Source organism: Rhincodon typus, chromosome 21, assembly GCF_021869965.1.
Source record: "Rhincodon typus isolate 14 chromosome 21, sRhiTyp1.1, whole genome shotgun sequence".
Classification (NCBI taxonomy): domain Eukaryota; kingdom Metazoa; phylum Chordata; class Chondrichthyes; order Orectolobiformes; family Rhincodontidae; genus Rhincodon; species Rhincodon typus.
The window spans coordinates 26,829,162-26,844,904 of NC_063352.1; the positions used below are offsets into that span (position 1 = coordinate 26,829,162).

A 15,743-nucleotide genomic window follows, 5' to 3' on the forward strand; every position below is an offset into this window, starting at 1 on the left:
AGCACAAACTCATTATATTGCTGAAAACACCAACAGACTTATTTTATACATTGTATCCTGTGATGCAGGATAACAATTGTAAGGTATGAAAGCATGACAAACAGGAGTGAAGGAAATCAGAGGATGATTTAGTATGTATTCAGGTAATCTTAGTTACACAGTGAGCTTGATTTAAATATTTTTCAAAAAAGCATTTTCGAAACGTAAGGACTGAAGCTGAATACGAAGCATTTATTTTAGGTAGTCATAGACGCTGTATTTCCAGAATTTAAGTTTTTAGTGTTTACAATTTACTCTTTGTTTCAAAGAAGGGGTTTGAAATATGTACAAATTTATACACCTATTGTTATAATTCCTCTTATTATTCTTTGTATGTAGTGCATTTACATTTTTCATTTTGTAATTCTTTCCACGCTGGGTCTCATCTCCAGTCAGAAGCTTATAAAAGACCAAATCTTGGATCTTTTATTTTTGCCTGAGGGAGTATTTAGGTTCAAAAACAAAGTTGCTGGAAAAGCTCAGCAGGTCTGGCAGCATCTGTGAAGGAAAGAAAACAGAGTTAACGTTTCAGGTCCAGTGGTCCTTCCTCAGAACTTCTCAGGAAGGGTCACTGGACCTACAACGTTTACTCTATTTTCCAGCAACTTTGTTTTTGTTCCTGATTCACAGCATCTGCAGTTCTTTCGGTTTTTATGAAGTATTTAGGTTCTTGGTTTCAAACCTCTTGCAAAAGTCAACAGTTCTTCAGTAGAGCCCTCAAGTATCAGCATAGTTTTCTGAGCTCAGGTTTCTGAAATGGACTTGAACCAACAACCAACATAGCTCTAACTGATAAAACCAGCAGCTGGGAACGGTTCCAGATTTTTCCTTTAACATTCTTCCAACTGTTCACTGCCTGTTCAAAAGCTGGTACCTCTCCACCCTCAAAGTATTAATTCAGGACCTGCAACCAGAATTGTCCAATCATACACCACTATAGATGTTATGACAATTGTCAACAAAAACAAACAGCTTGAAAATCCCAAACTATCCACAACGTATTTCCAACTTGTTGACAAGACAACCGATATCCTCCATATCTAGTCTTTTAGGTTGGTGGGCCTGCAATCACTGCAGGTAAGTACTTGCTTATATCCATATTGATTGTTCTATGAACACTTCATTTTGATCAAGTGAGCTAGAGTTCTTGATGCTGTTCTACTAGTAAGTTGTGACTAGTGATAATTAATTTTCTAATATGAGAGGAAGCAAGGATGTTTTCTAGCCACTCTACTCACATTTCTTGGGACATTTTAAATGATGTTCCTTTCAATGACATTGCAGCTACAAAGCTTTGCCTAGATCAACAATACCTGTTCGTAGACAGCTGCACAATTGAAGGTGACTGGCCACATGGATGAAGACAGCTTGTGAGCTGTAACACAAGTAATTCCAAACACTTTGAGCAGGTAGGTACTGGAAAGCTCAAAACTCAGGTAGCTATTTTGCTGACTACCATAGGAGGAACTGCTCCAGACTGCAGTATACTATGCAACATTGAAGCATTCAGATTAAGAACTCTGCACCACAGTTTATTAGGCAGTTTATGAAAGACATTACTTCTTAACCAAATTAGTGTTTGTGTACAGAATGGACTGGTCAACTATCTTTTATTACTGGTAAAGAGCTGTGATTTACTGCTGTTCTTATTCATATGTTTACACTCAAATGATTGGAACAAGATATTTGATGATTTCCCCTTACTCCTTCAAAGCTGTAAATCCTAAATTAACAATAATGTCTTTCAACATGTGAAGATAATGCAAATGTTTCCACCTGATATTCTCAGGATCTAATTCCATTAACAAAAAAATTGTGAAAATGAGTAAGAATGACCTTTGCAGTGTAAAACTACGACACAGGAAGTTCACAATGCTTTTCCCGAATCACCCAGAACTGAACATTTGGAAAGAAAAGTGGTGTCTAATACTCGCCTAAACGTATAAAAGGCGATTCTCTATATTGTCCACTAGGTACCCTCTGAACATTTTGCTGAAATAGGCCAGTCCAGATTTCATATTCTGGCTTTCCCCAATAGCAATAACAGACACTATACAACAGTTCAATACATCAATACAAATTGTAGTACAACTTTACATAGTACACAGGAAACAAAAGTAATCATCTTTGCACTGCAATGTTTTGTTCTACAAACATATTATTTGGTGTTTTCATTCAACTGATAAGATAAAAAAGTTTCAAATAAATAAATAGACTTTGAAGCCACTTTCTTGCATCAATCTTGATGCAGTAATACCATCATACGTCATTCAATCTAGCTCCCATATATTTATAGATATACACAGTTTGGTCATTCTTTCTGGCCAGGAGGCAGGAATTGGCTTCTGCCCAGTGGAAAAGTGACCAGAATGCATTGGGGCCATGGTGTAGAACAGTCGAGATGTGGCCAGAAAGTACATCCCAAAGAATCAGGGTTCCAGGGGTTACAATTGCTGCAATTGACTGGTCTTTCACACCTCCAACAAGGTACCTGTTCCAAAAATAAATACATTTAAAAGAAAAAAACATGAGTGAAAAATAGCTGTTCATCACTGCTGCTGTTAGTGAGCTAAGTGAATAAAAAACTGCAGCATAGTCTCCCTACTTTGAGCTTGGAGCAGTTATTTTAATCTAACATATCCAGCAGGACACCAAACACATTGGATCAGGAACTTATTTTACACCTCTGCCCAATTTTAATTTCCTTCAAATTCAAAGTAGAGTAAAGTTAGATTGACTGAAAAATCAGGAAGGCCAATTAGATTCCCCCAGTGGAGGGTGGTTAAAGTGGCCTCTTGTACAGCTTTGATTATTTAAGATGTAATGCAGTGGGATGTGAGTCATCAGATGGAGTCTCATTTGTTTCTGTCATCTAAATTAGAGCTTTGTATTGCTGGATACGTAAACATCTGACTGGTTTGTCCAATAGCTCTGCTGCTTACATAGCAAAATGGAGGTTGGTAAAAAATTACCACAAAGAATCTGATTGTAAAATGGAGGCTGAGGATGATGGTTGATATTTGACACACGACTGGATTCTCACTCTACATAATTCTGGATCCACATATCTCATATAGATAGCCTTACTATATGACTCTGATTCACAGAATTGACAAGAGTTTTCTTGGAAAGCTTACTTGTTTAATCGTGCACCAAACTGAGGAGGATGGCGCCTAAACAGTAACCTTTTTCTGAACAGCCGAATTAGAACATGCATACAATGAAGACATCCCAACTAATCCCCTGTTGTGATCTGCTAACTTAACAGATAGAGGATTGAATCAGAGAACTTCGAGTTTGCACAGCTCCCTAACACCAAGGATTGAGTGGCACCTTCCCAATGAAGGAGGACATTGATGTATATGCAGTATAGAATGCATCTTACCTTCCATGGCATTCCTGTGGAAGCATATATGACATGACAGGTTTACTTTTACCATTCATAGGATTGACACCAACCATTCTTAAAACACAGATTCTATTTCCACCAGATCTATCACAAGTGCCAACATACCGATGAGTTAGGAGTATGAACAATATGCCCTAAAACGCAAAAATAATAAAAATAAAATAAATGATTAAATAAATATTTTACTTTGAAAAGGACTATCAATCTATACTTTGCAAATTTTTACTGCTGCTTTAGAAAGTGCGATCATAATTCTGTCCAATTATAGTTAGAGCCCCCGCTTTATGGTAGGTAAATTTCTATATTACTACTATCATTGCTCCGTACATGATATTCTGTAAGTTCTGCATTCTTCTATTTTCCAGTAAAATTCATAAAGTGGTAGCCTTTATCAATTGAATTGGGACAGAAATGCAGCTCCAAAGATAAACAGACTACAAATTCTAAAAATATATGCAAGACAGTCAGCATTTTTACGCTAGGGAAAACAGGTTTCAGGTATCAAACCTGTTCAAACCTCACATTTATCAGAGGACTGATATGCAAACGTTAACTTGCCTTTTAAAATCTCACTGATGCACTAAGTCCTTTTGTAAATTTTGAGTAATTACTGCAAGTTATTTAATCAAGTGGTTGACCAGTCAACTGGTCCAGACCTCGTAAAGTTCTCACTTACCAACACTGCAAAAGTGTGTAAATAAATAATTATTGTTCATCCAAGGTTGTGAAGACTGCACCATAGGTGTATGTCCATATGCACAGTTTATTCAAAGCAAACAGGCCATTTCTGCTGAAGAGAATTTATTTATTTATCCATTTTCTAATGGGATGTGGGCATCATTGGCTTGGCCAGCATTTTTGCCTGGCGGGGAGTTTAAGTCAACAGCAATCCACAATTACTGTGGACCTGGAGCCACATGTAGGTCAGACCAGATAAGGATGCCTTGAAGGGCATTAGTGAATTGGATGGGCTTTTACAACAATCTACAATGGTTACATGGCATCATTGGGCGAGCTATTTATTCCAGATTTTATTAAATTCATATTTCACTATCTGTTATGGTGAGATTTGAAACAATGTCTGCAGACCTGCAACCTGGGGTGCTCAAATATTTGGAATTTTAAATTAAATGTCTATTGTTATTTGCTCTAAACACCAGCCTTCCATGAATTAAATATCCAGAAAGCTCACTCCTATAGCTGACAAATAGCTTCCAACTCTCTAAGACTGGCATTTACTTTTCCAACATGTGTCATTAAGTTTGCATTTACATGTAACGTGATGTTATTTTTGAGCCCTGGATATGGCTAAATGGGAGCAAGCTACATTTGCCAATTAAAACTCTTACAACCAAACCCACATTTACTTCCATTAATCTGAACTGGAAGCAGAGGTGAAGGGTAGTGCTAGGACATTGGCACTCTCCCTCACAAAGCACACCCTTTCAAAACAAACCACACTTCACGTAGTATTTCATTTACTCCATGGTCCCGTCTGTCTTTAAATATATAATGCAATATAAATTCTGTTCTGAAAATCTGTCACTGTCCTTTCCTGGAAGTAGATATGTCATATGAACATGCAAATTAGGAGCAAAATAGGCCACTCAGCCTCTTGAGCCCAATTTGCCATTCAATAAGATCACAATTATTTTGATTACTCCGCATTCCCAGCCACCCCTATAATCTTTCACCCTTTTGTTTATCAAGAAGCTATCTGTCTCCAGTTTAAAAATATTCAAACATTTTGCTTCTACTATCTTTTGAGGAAGAGCGTGCCAAAAATTTCCTTACTTTGAAGCAATTATTCCCAGTTCTAGAATCTCCCACAAAAGGAAACATCCTCTTCACATGCAGTCTGTCAAGACCCCTGAGGATCATATGTTTCAATCCTGTCACCACCCATTCTTCTAAACTCCAGCAGATACGAGCATGCCTGTGAAAGCTTTCCTTACAAGGCAATCACCTATTTCTGGTATTAGCCTAGCAAACCTTCTCTGAACTGCACAAGCTAGTAGCCTGAGACATCACAACCTTCAGCAGTTAAAAACATTAAAAAAATTCCTCCTTACAGACTCTGAATAGGCCTTCTGGCAGACAGTGCCCGGGTAACTTTCACTTAAGTGGATTTTCTTCAGAAGATGTCCAGTCTTTAAGTTCCTGAGAGATAAACAAAAGTTAATCTGAATAGAGTTTCCCTCCTGACTAACACTATCTGAATAGTTTCATATAGGAATCATTAGAAGAATGAGGCAAAACAGAGAAAATAAGGACGAGAGTTGAGCATAACAGAGGCTGTGGCAAGATTTAGATTAAAACACCTTCAGTAGTTTAAAGAATGCTTTTGTATTGAGAATCACCATTTCTGTCAGAAATGTTCAAGTATCTTCAAATACCTTTTATTCCTTTTAAGTATATCGGTGTATTCGATGTGGCAATTTTATTCGCACAGCAAAATCCTTCAACAGCAGTGTGTTAAGGACCACTTTTTAAACAGTATTGGTTCAAGGAGGAGTGTTGGTCTACCTTTTTGGAAAGTTCATTGATGTTTACGTGCAGATGGCTGCGTATGAAATAGGAGCAGAGTAGATCACTCATTCCCTGAGCTTACTCCTCAGGTGAATTTGATCATGGTTGATCCATTTGTGTTCTGAATTTTCATTTACCCTCAATAATGTTTGGTTGATCCATTTGTGTTCTGAATTTTCATTTACCCTCAATAATGTTTATTTCCCCTGCCTAACAAGAATCTATCCACCTCTGTCTTAAAAATATTCAATGACCACACCTTTTGAGGAATATGATGCTGTAGCAATGATATGGATTGGGCTCAAAAAAAGCAGAACTGGGTACAAGAGATGCCTAATAAATGGCGTTCAGAGAATAGGAAAGGTTTAAAAATGTTGTATGACAGTGTTGTCTAAACAGAGTATTGTTGAAAAGAGAGAACTGTTGCTGAAGTTCTTTTTGTCTTGCACTAATCAGGACAAACAGAACAATACCAAATTTCAAATGGCCACACCAATTTATACGACAGAAGTCAAGGGGTGCTATGTGGTTGGTAGGTCAACTCTGACTGGCCGAGGTTTCAGGCTCCCACACCTCTATATAGTTCAAAAGTCTGAGGGTTGAACAAATTTCTTTTGTTAGCAGGGAATGAATTATTGTGTTTGAATATTTGATGTTTCTAGCAAGCATAAATGAACCATGTTATAAATTCAACTGGTTAGCTTAAATTGGTTGCTAATCTGAGTATTGGTGCACTTGAGATTGTTTAACTAACAGAACATCCAGGATTGTTAAAAAAAAGTGCTGTCCAAAGGCAGAATTACATCTACCAGGAGACATTTTGTTTTAAGTTTCGAAAAAGGGTGATATCATCTGTAAGAGGTCTTCCATTATTATGACATAGAAGGAAACAGTAGTGGTATAAAGAAAGGAGGACATTTCTGTAACGTATTCAGGAGAATTTTCACGAGCAGTGCATTTTAAGCCCAACAAGAAAGCAAAAATATAAACAGAAAATGCTGGAAGCACACAGATATACTGTGGAAAGAAACAAGTGTTGAAATTATAGGCTGATGATGATCCTTCATCAGAACAAAATCAGGGGTTCTACAAATAAATTAATTTCTACAAATAAATTCAAATAAATTAAGAAGGTGTGGAATTGATTAAGAACCAAAAAGGAGACTTACATGTGAAAGCAGAGGAAATGGCTAAACAAGCACTTTGCAGGGAAGAAGAAGATGTCACTAAAGCATTGTGAAAGAGAATGCGATTGAGATATTAGATGGGCTAAAAGTTGATAAAGCAGAGACACCAGGAAAGGCTGGCTATAATCAGATTTGCTAAATCACCAGGATCAGATTAGATGCATCCAAGGTTTCTGAAGGATGCAATGATGGAAATTTCAGAGGTACCAACTTTCCAATGTTCCTCAGATTCAGAAGTGGTTCCAGAGAATCCAGAGGACTGGAGGACTGAAAACATTACATCCTTGTTCAAAAAGGGTGCAATGATTAACCCAGCAAGGGAAGGCCTATGAAATTTAACCTTAGTGGTAGGAAAGCATTGAGAAATAATAATCCAGGATAAAATCAACAGTCTCTTGGATAAGTTTAGATAAAGGAAAGCCAGCATGAATCTCTTAAAGGCAAATTGTTTTCAACCAATTTAGTTAAGATTTTTCATTAGGAAACACAGGTCAATGAGGATAATACACCTTCTGTAGTGTATGTGGACTTCCAAAATATATTTGGCAACGTGCTATATAATAGACTAGTCAGCAAAGTTAAAACCTATGGAATAAAAGAGAAATAGGTAGCACGGATACAAAGTTGGTGAAATGACAGGAAACAGAACGTACTGGTGAACTATTGTTTTTTGGACTGGAGAAAGAAATACAGTTGTCTTTCCAGGAATCAATATTAGGACCACTGAAATAAATGACTCAGACTTGAGTGTATAGTGATCAATTTCAAAATTTTCAGATTACAGAAGACTCAGAAGTATGATGAATGCTGAGGGAGATAGTGATAGACTTCAAGAGGTCATAGACAGGTTGGCAGAATGGGCAAACACATGAGAGAAGTGCTTTAAAGCAGAGATGTGAAGAGTAAGACCTTTTGTAAGGAAGAATGAGGAGAGACAATAAAAATTGAAGGATACAATTTAAAAACGGGTGCAGGAAAAGAAAGAACTGGTGGTAAATGTGCACAAAATCATGGGTGGCAAGAAGGGTTGAGGAAAAAGATTAAGAAAATATTCATTGTCCTAAGCTTTATAAATACAGGCAAAGATCACAAGAGCAAGGAAGTTATAATGAATCTTATAACAAACTGGTGTGGCCTCAACTGGAGTACTACATCCAATTCTGGGCATCTCTTTGGGAAGAATGATGGTCTTAGGAAAGATGCAGGAAAGGTTTTGAGAATGGCTGCAGGGATGAGGAAGTTCGGTTAAATTGAGAAGCTGAGGTTGTTTTCTTTAAAGAGGACTTTGAGAAAAGATTTGATTGATGCATTAAAAATCGTGAGAGATCAAGATAGGGTAGCTAGAGACAAATTGTTCCCATTGAAAGAAACGTTAAAAACCAGAGTAAACAGATTCAAAATGATTAGCTCTTTTACCAAAGGCAAGTTATTAGAATCTAGGATGCACTGCCTGAAAGGGTGATACAGATAGACCCAATACCAGTTTTCAAAAGAAAATTGGAAAGCACCTGAAGGGAAAAGTAGTTTACAGGAAAAATGGGAGGACAAACTAAACTGCATTTGCAGATAGCCAGAACAGACTCATCTGAACAAACAGTCTCCTTCTGTTCTGTAACCATTCTAAATTTCCATAGTTCTTTGGCCTTCTTCCACAGGATCTTTCAATCTGAACTGTAGCCAGTATTCAGGACCTGAGTTAATGATGCATCCAAAGGATAGAATGTACAACACAGTGGCATTTTGAGTGATGCACTTGAGTGTCAGCTCATGTCGTAGGTTGATGCTGAAAACAACAACCTTCTTACTCTTAAGTGTGAATGTTAACAAGTGATTCAAGCTGGCATCATACCTCAATATTACCTTCACTTGCTTTGAAAGACTGATTGAAAGACCAGGTAACATCAAAGAAAACCAATGTTGCTATTTCAATGAAATATGAAACAGCCAATCAGAACTTGTACAGGTAAATGTTACTAATCCTCAATGAATTTGTTGATGTACCAGACAGACAATGTGTACAGAATACAGACTTTAAGGAAAGTGAGAGAGATATGGTCCACAGATGTTTATGATCACATTGGAAATCAGTGCCATCAGACTGACCTTAAAAGTATAAACCCAAAAAAAACTTCAGTTTTTAAAAAAATTTACCATGATCTAACTGAATGTCAGAAAATATGAAGGAGGCCATTTGATCTCCTGCACATGTTTCTACTTCCGAGAGAGACTGAAAAAACGACTAGTGGAAGGGAGCAAAGGGTAAAACAGATTAGCTTAGAGCAGCTGTCCTTTCTCTCCCACTACCATTAAGATAGCAAAAAAAAGGAGTTTATGTGGGAAAGAAATAACGGTGATTGCAAGGGCAGACAGAATCAGCAAAAAATTGTATCCTGTGCACTTATTTGGCATGTTAGAGTTAGTAAAGTTACTACTGATGTTTTAGTTTATTACTTCTAGATGTTTATATTACTAATTTCAGCCTCGCTGTACAAATTAGTCACAGGAAACAGTCAGACCAGACATGGCTAAAAATGGATAAATGAATGAATTCACAAATGACTTACACATCTGATCTCTAATCCAGTTAAAGGGAATTGTGTACTTACCAAATGACAATATTGCTCATTATTGTCGATCCAATCAAAGCTTCTGCCTCCCCTTTGACTTCACTGAAAGCCAGAACCATCTCATTGGGTGGGACCAACTGCATACGTCGTTCACTCCTAACCACAAAAATTCAGGCAGGCAATCACAAAACTGCTATTACCTCACAAGTGACATTTTTTTCTCATCTCCTTACGTAGCCTCTTTGCTTCATAAAGGCAATACTCACCAGCTCAGGCTCTCTTCATGGGCCTTTACCAATATGGGGTTTGGAAAAGGAGTTATGAATGTAATTAGATCTTGCTTGATTGCATTACTTATGTCTCCACTATAAGACTTGGATCACTTGTTTTTGAACAAGTATTAACTTTTGTGACATCGTTCAAATATGGAGTCAGAAAGTAGCCACACAAGAATATAAGAAATGCACAGTTAAAGTCCATTTTATCACAGTCATCAGGGCCTAAAAAATATTATAACTAGACTGGAATATAGCTGACAACATTTCCAGTCACATTTCTGGCTAACTGCTGACAATTAAACTGCATTCTAAAGAATCGAAAACATTTCTGTTTAGAAATTAAAATCTAGATTATTTGCTTATTACAATTTTCACAATTGCCTTGCTATGAAATTATTCTTTTGCCACAAACAGAGAAAGTTTTGTTTATGTATCCATCCTATTTCGCTTTAGTGTGCTGGAATTGTTTTGTATTTGGAGGATACTGAGTAATACTTTTCATTCCAGCTAAGGAAACAAAAATCTGGGACTGAATAAATAATTGTGATCTTTTGCTCAGAGAAAGCATCTGGTGTCACAGACTTAATCAGTAAAATACTGAGAGTAATTCTATCAGCTCGGGTTTTAACATCCTGGAGTCTTTTACATTTAAAACATAAAATCAAACAGGTTTGTTTTTATAACATTTTCCAGCAGCTTATCCTTTAAAAAAAATCAAAGTTCTGCAATGGTTTTCTTCACGTCTCATTTATTTTCTCTTATTTAAAGGTTTGACTTTGAATCACACTCTAGGTAGATGTTGACTTTATCCAAGAAGGGTTTTGTTGAATCTGTATTTGTATTCCCATGGAACAACGTTATAGGGCCCAGGTTTAGTAGATGTTACTCCTTGCTGTTACTTGAGAAGGGGTATAATAATGAAATGTTATTTACTGTCTGCCTTCGGCATTGAGCTGAATGCTAAGTCAAAAATGTTGAAGGAAGATAATGAATCAAGATTCAATTTGGGGTATGCACAGACGACATATTTGGGGATTTAATTAATAATAAGACTCCCATTTAAATTACGACACACCTCTTTTGGTTCTGAGGAAGGGTCACTGGACCCGAAATGTTAACTCTGTTTTTTCCTTCACCGATGCTGCCAGACCTGCTGATCTTTTCCAGCAACTTTGTTTTTGAAATCAACAAGTAACATGGTCTAAAAAAAAGCTATCAGATTCTGACCTTCCTTCTTTGGATAAGATGTTCAATTCTATGTGCTGACTCTGGAGTGTGCCACAAGAGCAGACCAGCCTCCTTCCAGGTAACCCAAGCACCGCATTTATATCTCCTGTCTGCAGCAGGGTGTGTTCCAAGCAGTTTCTGTCCACAGAGTGCAATACCCTTTAGAAACAAAACACAGGGACAATAGAAAAAAAAGACAGACAATCAGCAGCGTTGACCGAGTTGCAATTTTAATTGGGTCCGTTACTAGGAATGTTGTAATATTCTGGGTAAAAATAATTTCTTATATATACACAAAAAGAATTTGATGAAGTACGAAAGATGTCTGTGATGGGAATAGAAAATCTCACCATTTTCAACACTTTGGTATATAGTTAATACTGAAAACAAATCAGTTTAGGTACAGGGCAAAGCTCCCCATGCATTAAACATATCCAATGGCAAGTACAAGCACAGGTTAGATATACAGTAAAACTCTTTTCAGTGCTTCAATACAGTAGTTTAAGCATAAGTGAAGTAATTTTGTATTCAAGAGAAGTTAGACGTACTAATAAAATTCATCACAATGCAGGGGACGTGGGTGTCGCTGGCAAGCTGCATTTGATGTTGTCCCTATTGCGCTTGAACTGACATTTCAGAAGGCATTTAAGAGTCAACACATTTCTCTGAGTTTGATTCAGATATAGGCTAGACCAGGTAAAGACAGCAGATTTCCTTTCCTAAAGAACTTGAGTGAAACAAATGGGCTTTTTATATAACAATGGTTACAAATGGTTGCCATTAGATAAACTTTTAATTCCAGATTTCCTTTTTAAACAAATTCAGATTTCCCCTTCTGTCATGATAGGATTCAAACAAATGTCCCCAGAACATTCACCTGTGCCTCTAGATTACTATTCCAGTGACATTACCACTGTGCCACCACTTCCTCAAGCTGTCTTAAGGTCTAAATCTGTTTTCTTTACTCATTACGTGGAAATATCTAGCCACTATTCTGTTCTCACACCTCAGCAATGTTTAAGTCCACTTCTCACTTTTTCAAGGCACCACACACACATTGTTCTTTGCACTATGTGAGGTAGAGTGGGCATCAATTCCAACTGTTCAATTATAAAGCAAGATAATATACTGTAGAACTGATTATTTTTATGAAAATATTGTTACCAAAATAGTAAAGATGGACAAATGAATTTTAACTTCCATCAACTGCTAATTATATCTGAGAGCAGTTAGACTAAAGTAGTAGACAAAAATGAAACAAAAATGGCTGCACTGGGTCACCAGACCACAGATTGAAGAGTAATTCAAGAGACTTGTGTGGAACAAATAAAACTGAATGCACTGAAATTACTATTCTAAACTAAAGCTATTGAAACCAAGCAACTGAGTCAGCTTCAAGAAATTCACATCTGTTTAATTCAGATGTCCATGGTAATTTCAAATATTGGGAGATGGAAGACCAACCTACCCAGTTAACCATTTGGAGCTAGGTTCTGGAATATACATTAAACTACTTTTCAACAGCTGCTTCTGAGCAGCAGGGCAAAAAGAAGGATAAATGAATTTGTGACAAGAGCTGTACCTCTAACTCTCATCAAATTAGAAAACAGAACCTGGTGGAAAAGCAACTTGGAGGAATAACCATTCACCAAGAACTCAAAACTTTTTAGACATTCCGTTACTGATACAGAAACAAGTCAATAACTAACTAACCCTAGCCTCAGGTTTGAATCTAATACCTCAATGACACCAAGGGCTTTTAAACTGCATAACTTGGTTCTTCCAGTATATATCACTCTGCTTTTTAAATTTATTGTTCATGCTTATATGTATGTTGAAATGTCACATTTTACTATTGTTTCCTTGGGGTTAGTCAATAATAAAATTCTTCTTTCTTTTGCTCAAGAAAACCTTGTAATTGGTTCATTCATTTAGACCTAATTAATTACATCTTATGACAAATGAATAAAAGAAAATAAAAACATTTGTTGCAACTGACTGAAGGGAGGGGTTACTCTTCACCTTGTCATAACAATAGTCGGTCTGTGAAAGTCTTATTACCACAAAAATATCCAATTTCAGAAAAGTATGTCAGGATACAAAACTCAAGTGAAATCACCATTGTCATACCACACCATACTTTCTCATCAGAGAGAGACAGCTGGTGGTGGCTTAACCTAAGGGTCACCAGGTGAGAAGAGAGGCTGCAAAGGAGTCTCTCTTTGTAACTTCACCTGATACGGAAAACAAAATTACTGCACAACTTTAAATGTTGTGCAAACCCCACTTCTCTGTAAAATACTGAGAGTGTTAACAATCGGTTGTTTCCATGATTTTGTCAAAATGCTTTGTTGTCTTACTTGACTTCCCTTATTTCCAGGCTTCCAAAGGCCACACACAGGATGTTCACAGCATCTGGAATGGGGATCAGTTCAATTATAGGAACCTGCAAGAGTGGGGAAGTGGAAATCACATCAAGACAAAATCAAATAATTTTTTTTAAAAATCGCAGGAGGGTCCTGTTCACTGCCACCAGTCATAACAACCATGATCATTTGTTTTAGCACACTTCTTGCTTAGCTTCGATTCAAAAACACAATATGAACTGTATATGAAGCCAAAGTTGAACAGTTGCCAATTGACTACTGAATATAACCAACTGGTATAGCTGTCAACTTGCATCGGGACATCAGTGATTTGTGATGCAAAACCAGATTGGAGTATTTATTTGATTTGAGACTCAGGTAAGTTCCTGATTACAGCCTTATCACATACGGGCTTCTGCTGGGCACATCCCTACCAATCTCCCACAAACATAAGAGGATGAGGTGGTAGAAAAGGTAAAGGTACTTGATCCCTGGCCTGCTTTTGTCTGTCATGTATCAGCTGATTCAGTGGTTCAGATTAGGGGAAGGCAATACATCCCTCTCCCCTGCCATATTAATCTCTTGTCTCGGGATTTAAGGTTAGAATTTTCTTTTTTTAAATCCATATGTACAATGGTTAATATCCCTGAAGGATCCTGTTGTGGGAACATGGAATTGAGACTTCTCCCAACCTCAGGGTAAAGGAATTCAGGTACATAGGGCAAATCCAGGAGGATCTTTGGGGATGAGGGGAGGAGAACAGAGAGGCAACTGGTACAGTGGTGTTATTTTTCAGCTTGTAGCACCAATACTGTTTCTTTTGAAACACGTCATTCCAACCTTTTCCCATTCTAAGTGGAAGACCGTTATTAGCTGGTTCTGTATGTATGTTTGCACAGACATTAGAAAACAGATTAATAAGGCTTTAAACTTTGCAATTTTGACAAGGCATGCACAATTCTGACAGAATTTAAAGTAAAGTAATTGATTTAAACACCTATTTTAACACCGTTCAATGTAAATTATTTAGCACTGAATACTAGATTGTCAGATCAGAGTTAAGGCAATGCACAAAAAGAACTGGCATCCTTACTTTATCAAAGACCCACATATGGATATTAGTCCACTGGTTTAGCTGTTGTGGGGCCCACAAGAACACTGCTGTTTCACAAGCACAGGCAATGCATGACATTTTGGCCTCTTTCACCATCCAGAATACTGTACATAAGTCAATAATGCAGGAGGTTGATGGATTCTAAGAATACAAATGAGAAAATCATTTAGACTCCAAATATGAATACAAAGAGAATTTGCTATTGAAGAGCAACTCTACTTCACAACAGTAACCACGGCTGCTCCACAGGACAAGTTTTCTCAATTATGAGCCTCTTCCAACAGTGTACATATTGTGAAATCACAGATCTCCCTGACAGATGTGCACATTCATAAAAGCAGCCTCTATATCTGAGGGTCATGCTTAAAAGTAGGCATAAATTTGCCTTTTTGAAGGACCAAATGTTCGCATTTCCTATTTAAAAAGAAAACAATTGTTCCTCCTCCATTACAATGGCTACTTCCTGGGATTTTGTTCAACAAAACAGAAAAACGTTTACAGTACTTAAACTGCAAGAAGGGCAATGTAGGACTCCTGAAGAATGTAGACAAGTTTGTGGAATGGGAAGATTGGTGGCAAATGGGGTTCATTGCAGAAAAGTGTGAAGTGATGCATTTTGACAGGAAGAACACTAAAAGACAAAATGGGGGAGGGTGGAGTACAATTCTAAAAGAGGTGCAGGAGTAAAGGAACCTAGGTGTATGTGTGTACAGATCACTGAAGGTGGCAGACTAGGTTGAGAGAGCAATTAATAAAGTGTACAGTATCAGATTTTATTCATAGGTCCATTGAGTACAAGGCAAAGGAGATGATTTTGAAATTTTGTAAGACAATTGTTAGATCTCATCTGGAGTACTGTGTACAGCTTTTAGCGCTACATTTACAGGAAGGATGTGAATGCACTGGGGACAGTGCAGAAGCGATTTACAAGAATGGTTCCAGGATGCAAGCAATACAAGGATAAATTGAAGAAGTTGGGACTGTTCTCCTTGGAAGGAAGAAATCTAAGAGGAGATCTGGTAGAGGT

The 15,743-nt window shown here is 37.3% G+C and overlaps 1 protein-coding gene across 1 annotated transcript in view; it reads right to left on the minus strand.

The window, feature by feature from the left end:
- Positions 1-211: 211 nt before the first annotated feature.
- The window catches only part of palb2 (partner and localizer of BRCA2), a 27,042-nt gene continuing 11,510 nt past the window's right edge, over positions 212-15,743 (minus strand). Inside the window, exons 7-13 of the mRNA XM_048609712.1 lie at positions 14,696-14,857; positions 13,597-13,682; positions 11,237-11,395; positions 9,771-9,887; positions 5,521-5,608; positions 3,425-3,582; positions 212-2,530 (exon numbers count right to left, since the gene is read on the minus strand). Of these exons, the coding sequence (XP_048465669.1) occupies positions 2,299-2,530; positions 3,425-3,582; positions 5,521-5,608; positions 9,771-9,887; positions 11,237-11,395; positions 13,597-13,682; positions 14,696-14,857 (1,002 nt within the window). The 3' untranslated portion in view covers positions 212-2,298. The remainder of the gene's footprint in view (positions 2,531-3,424; positions 3,583-5,520; positions 5,609-9,770; positions 9,888-11,236; positions 11,396-13,596; positions 13,683-14,695; positions 14,858-15,743) is intronic.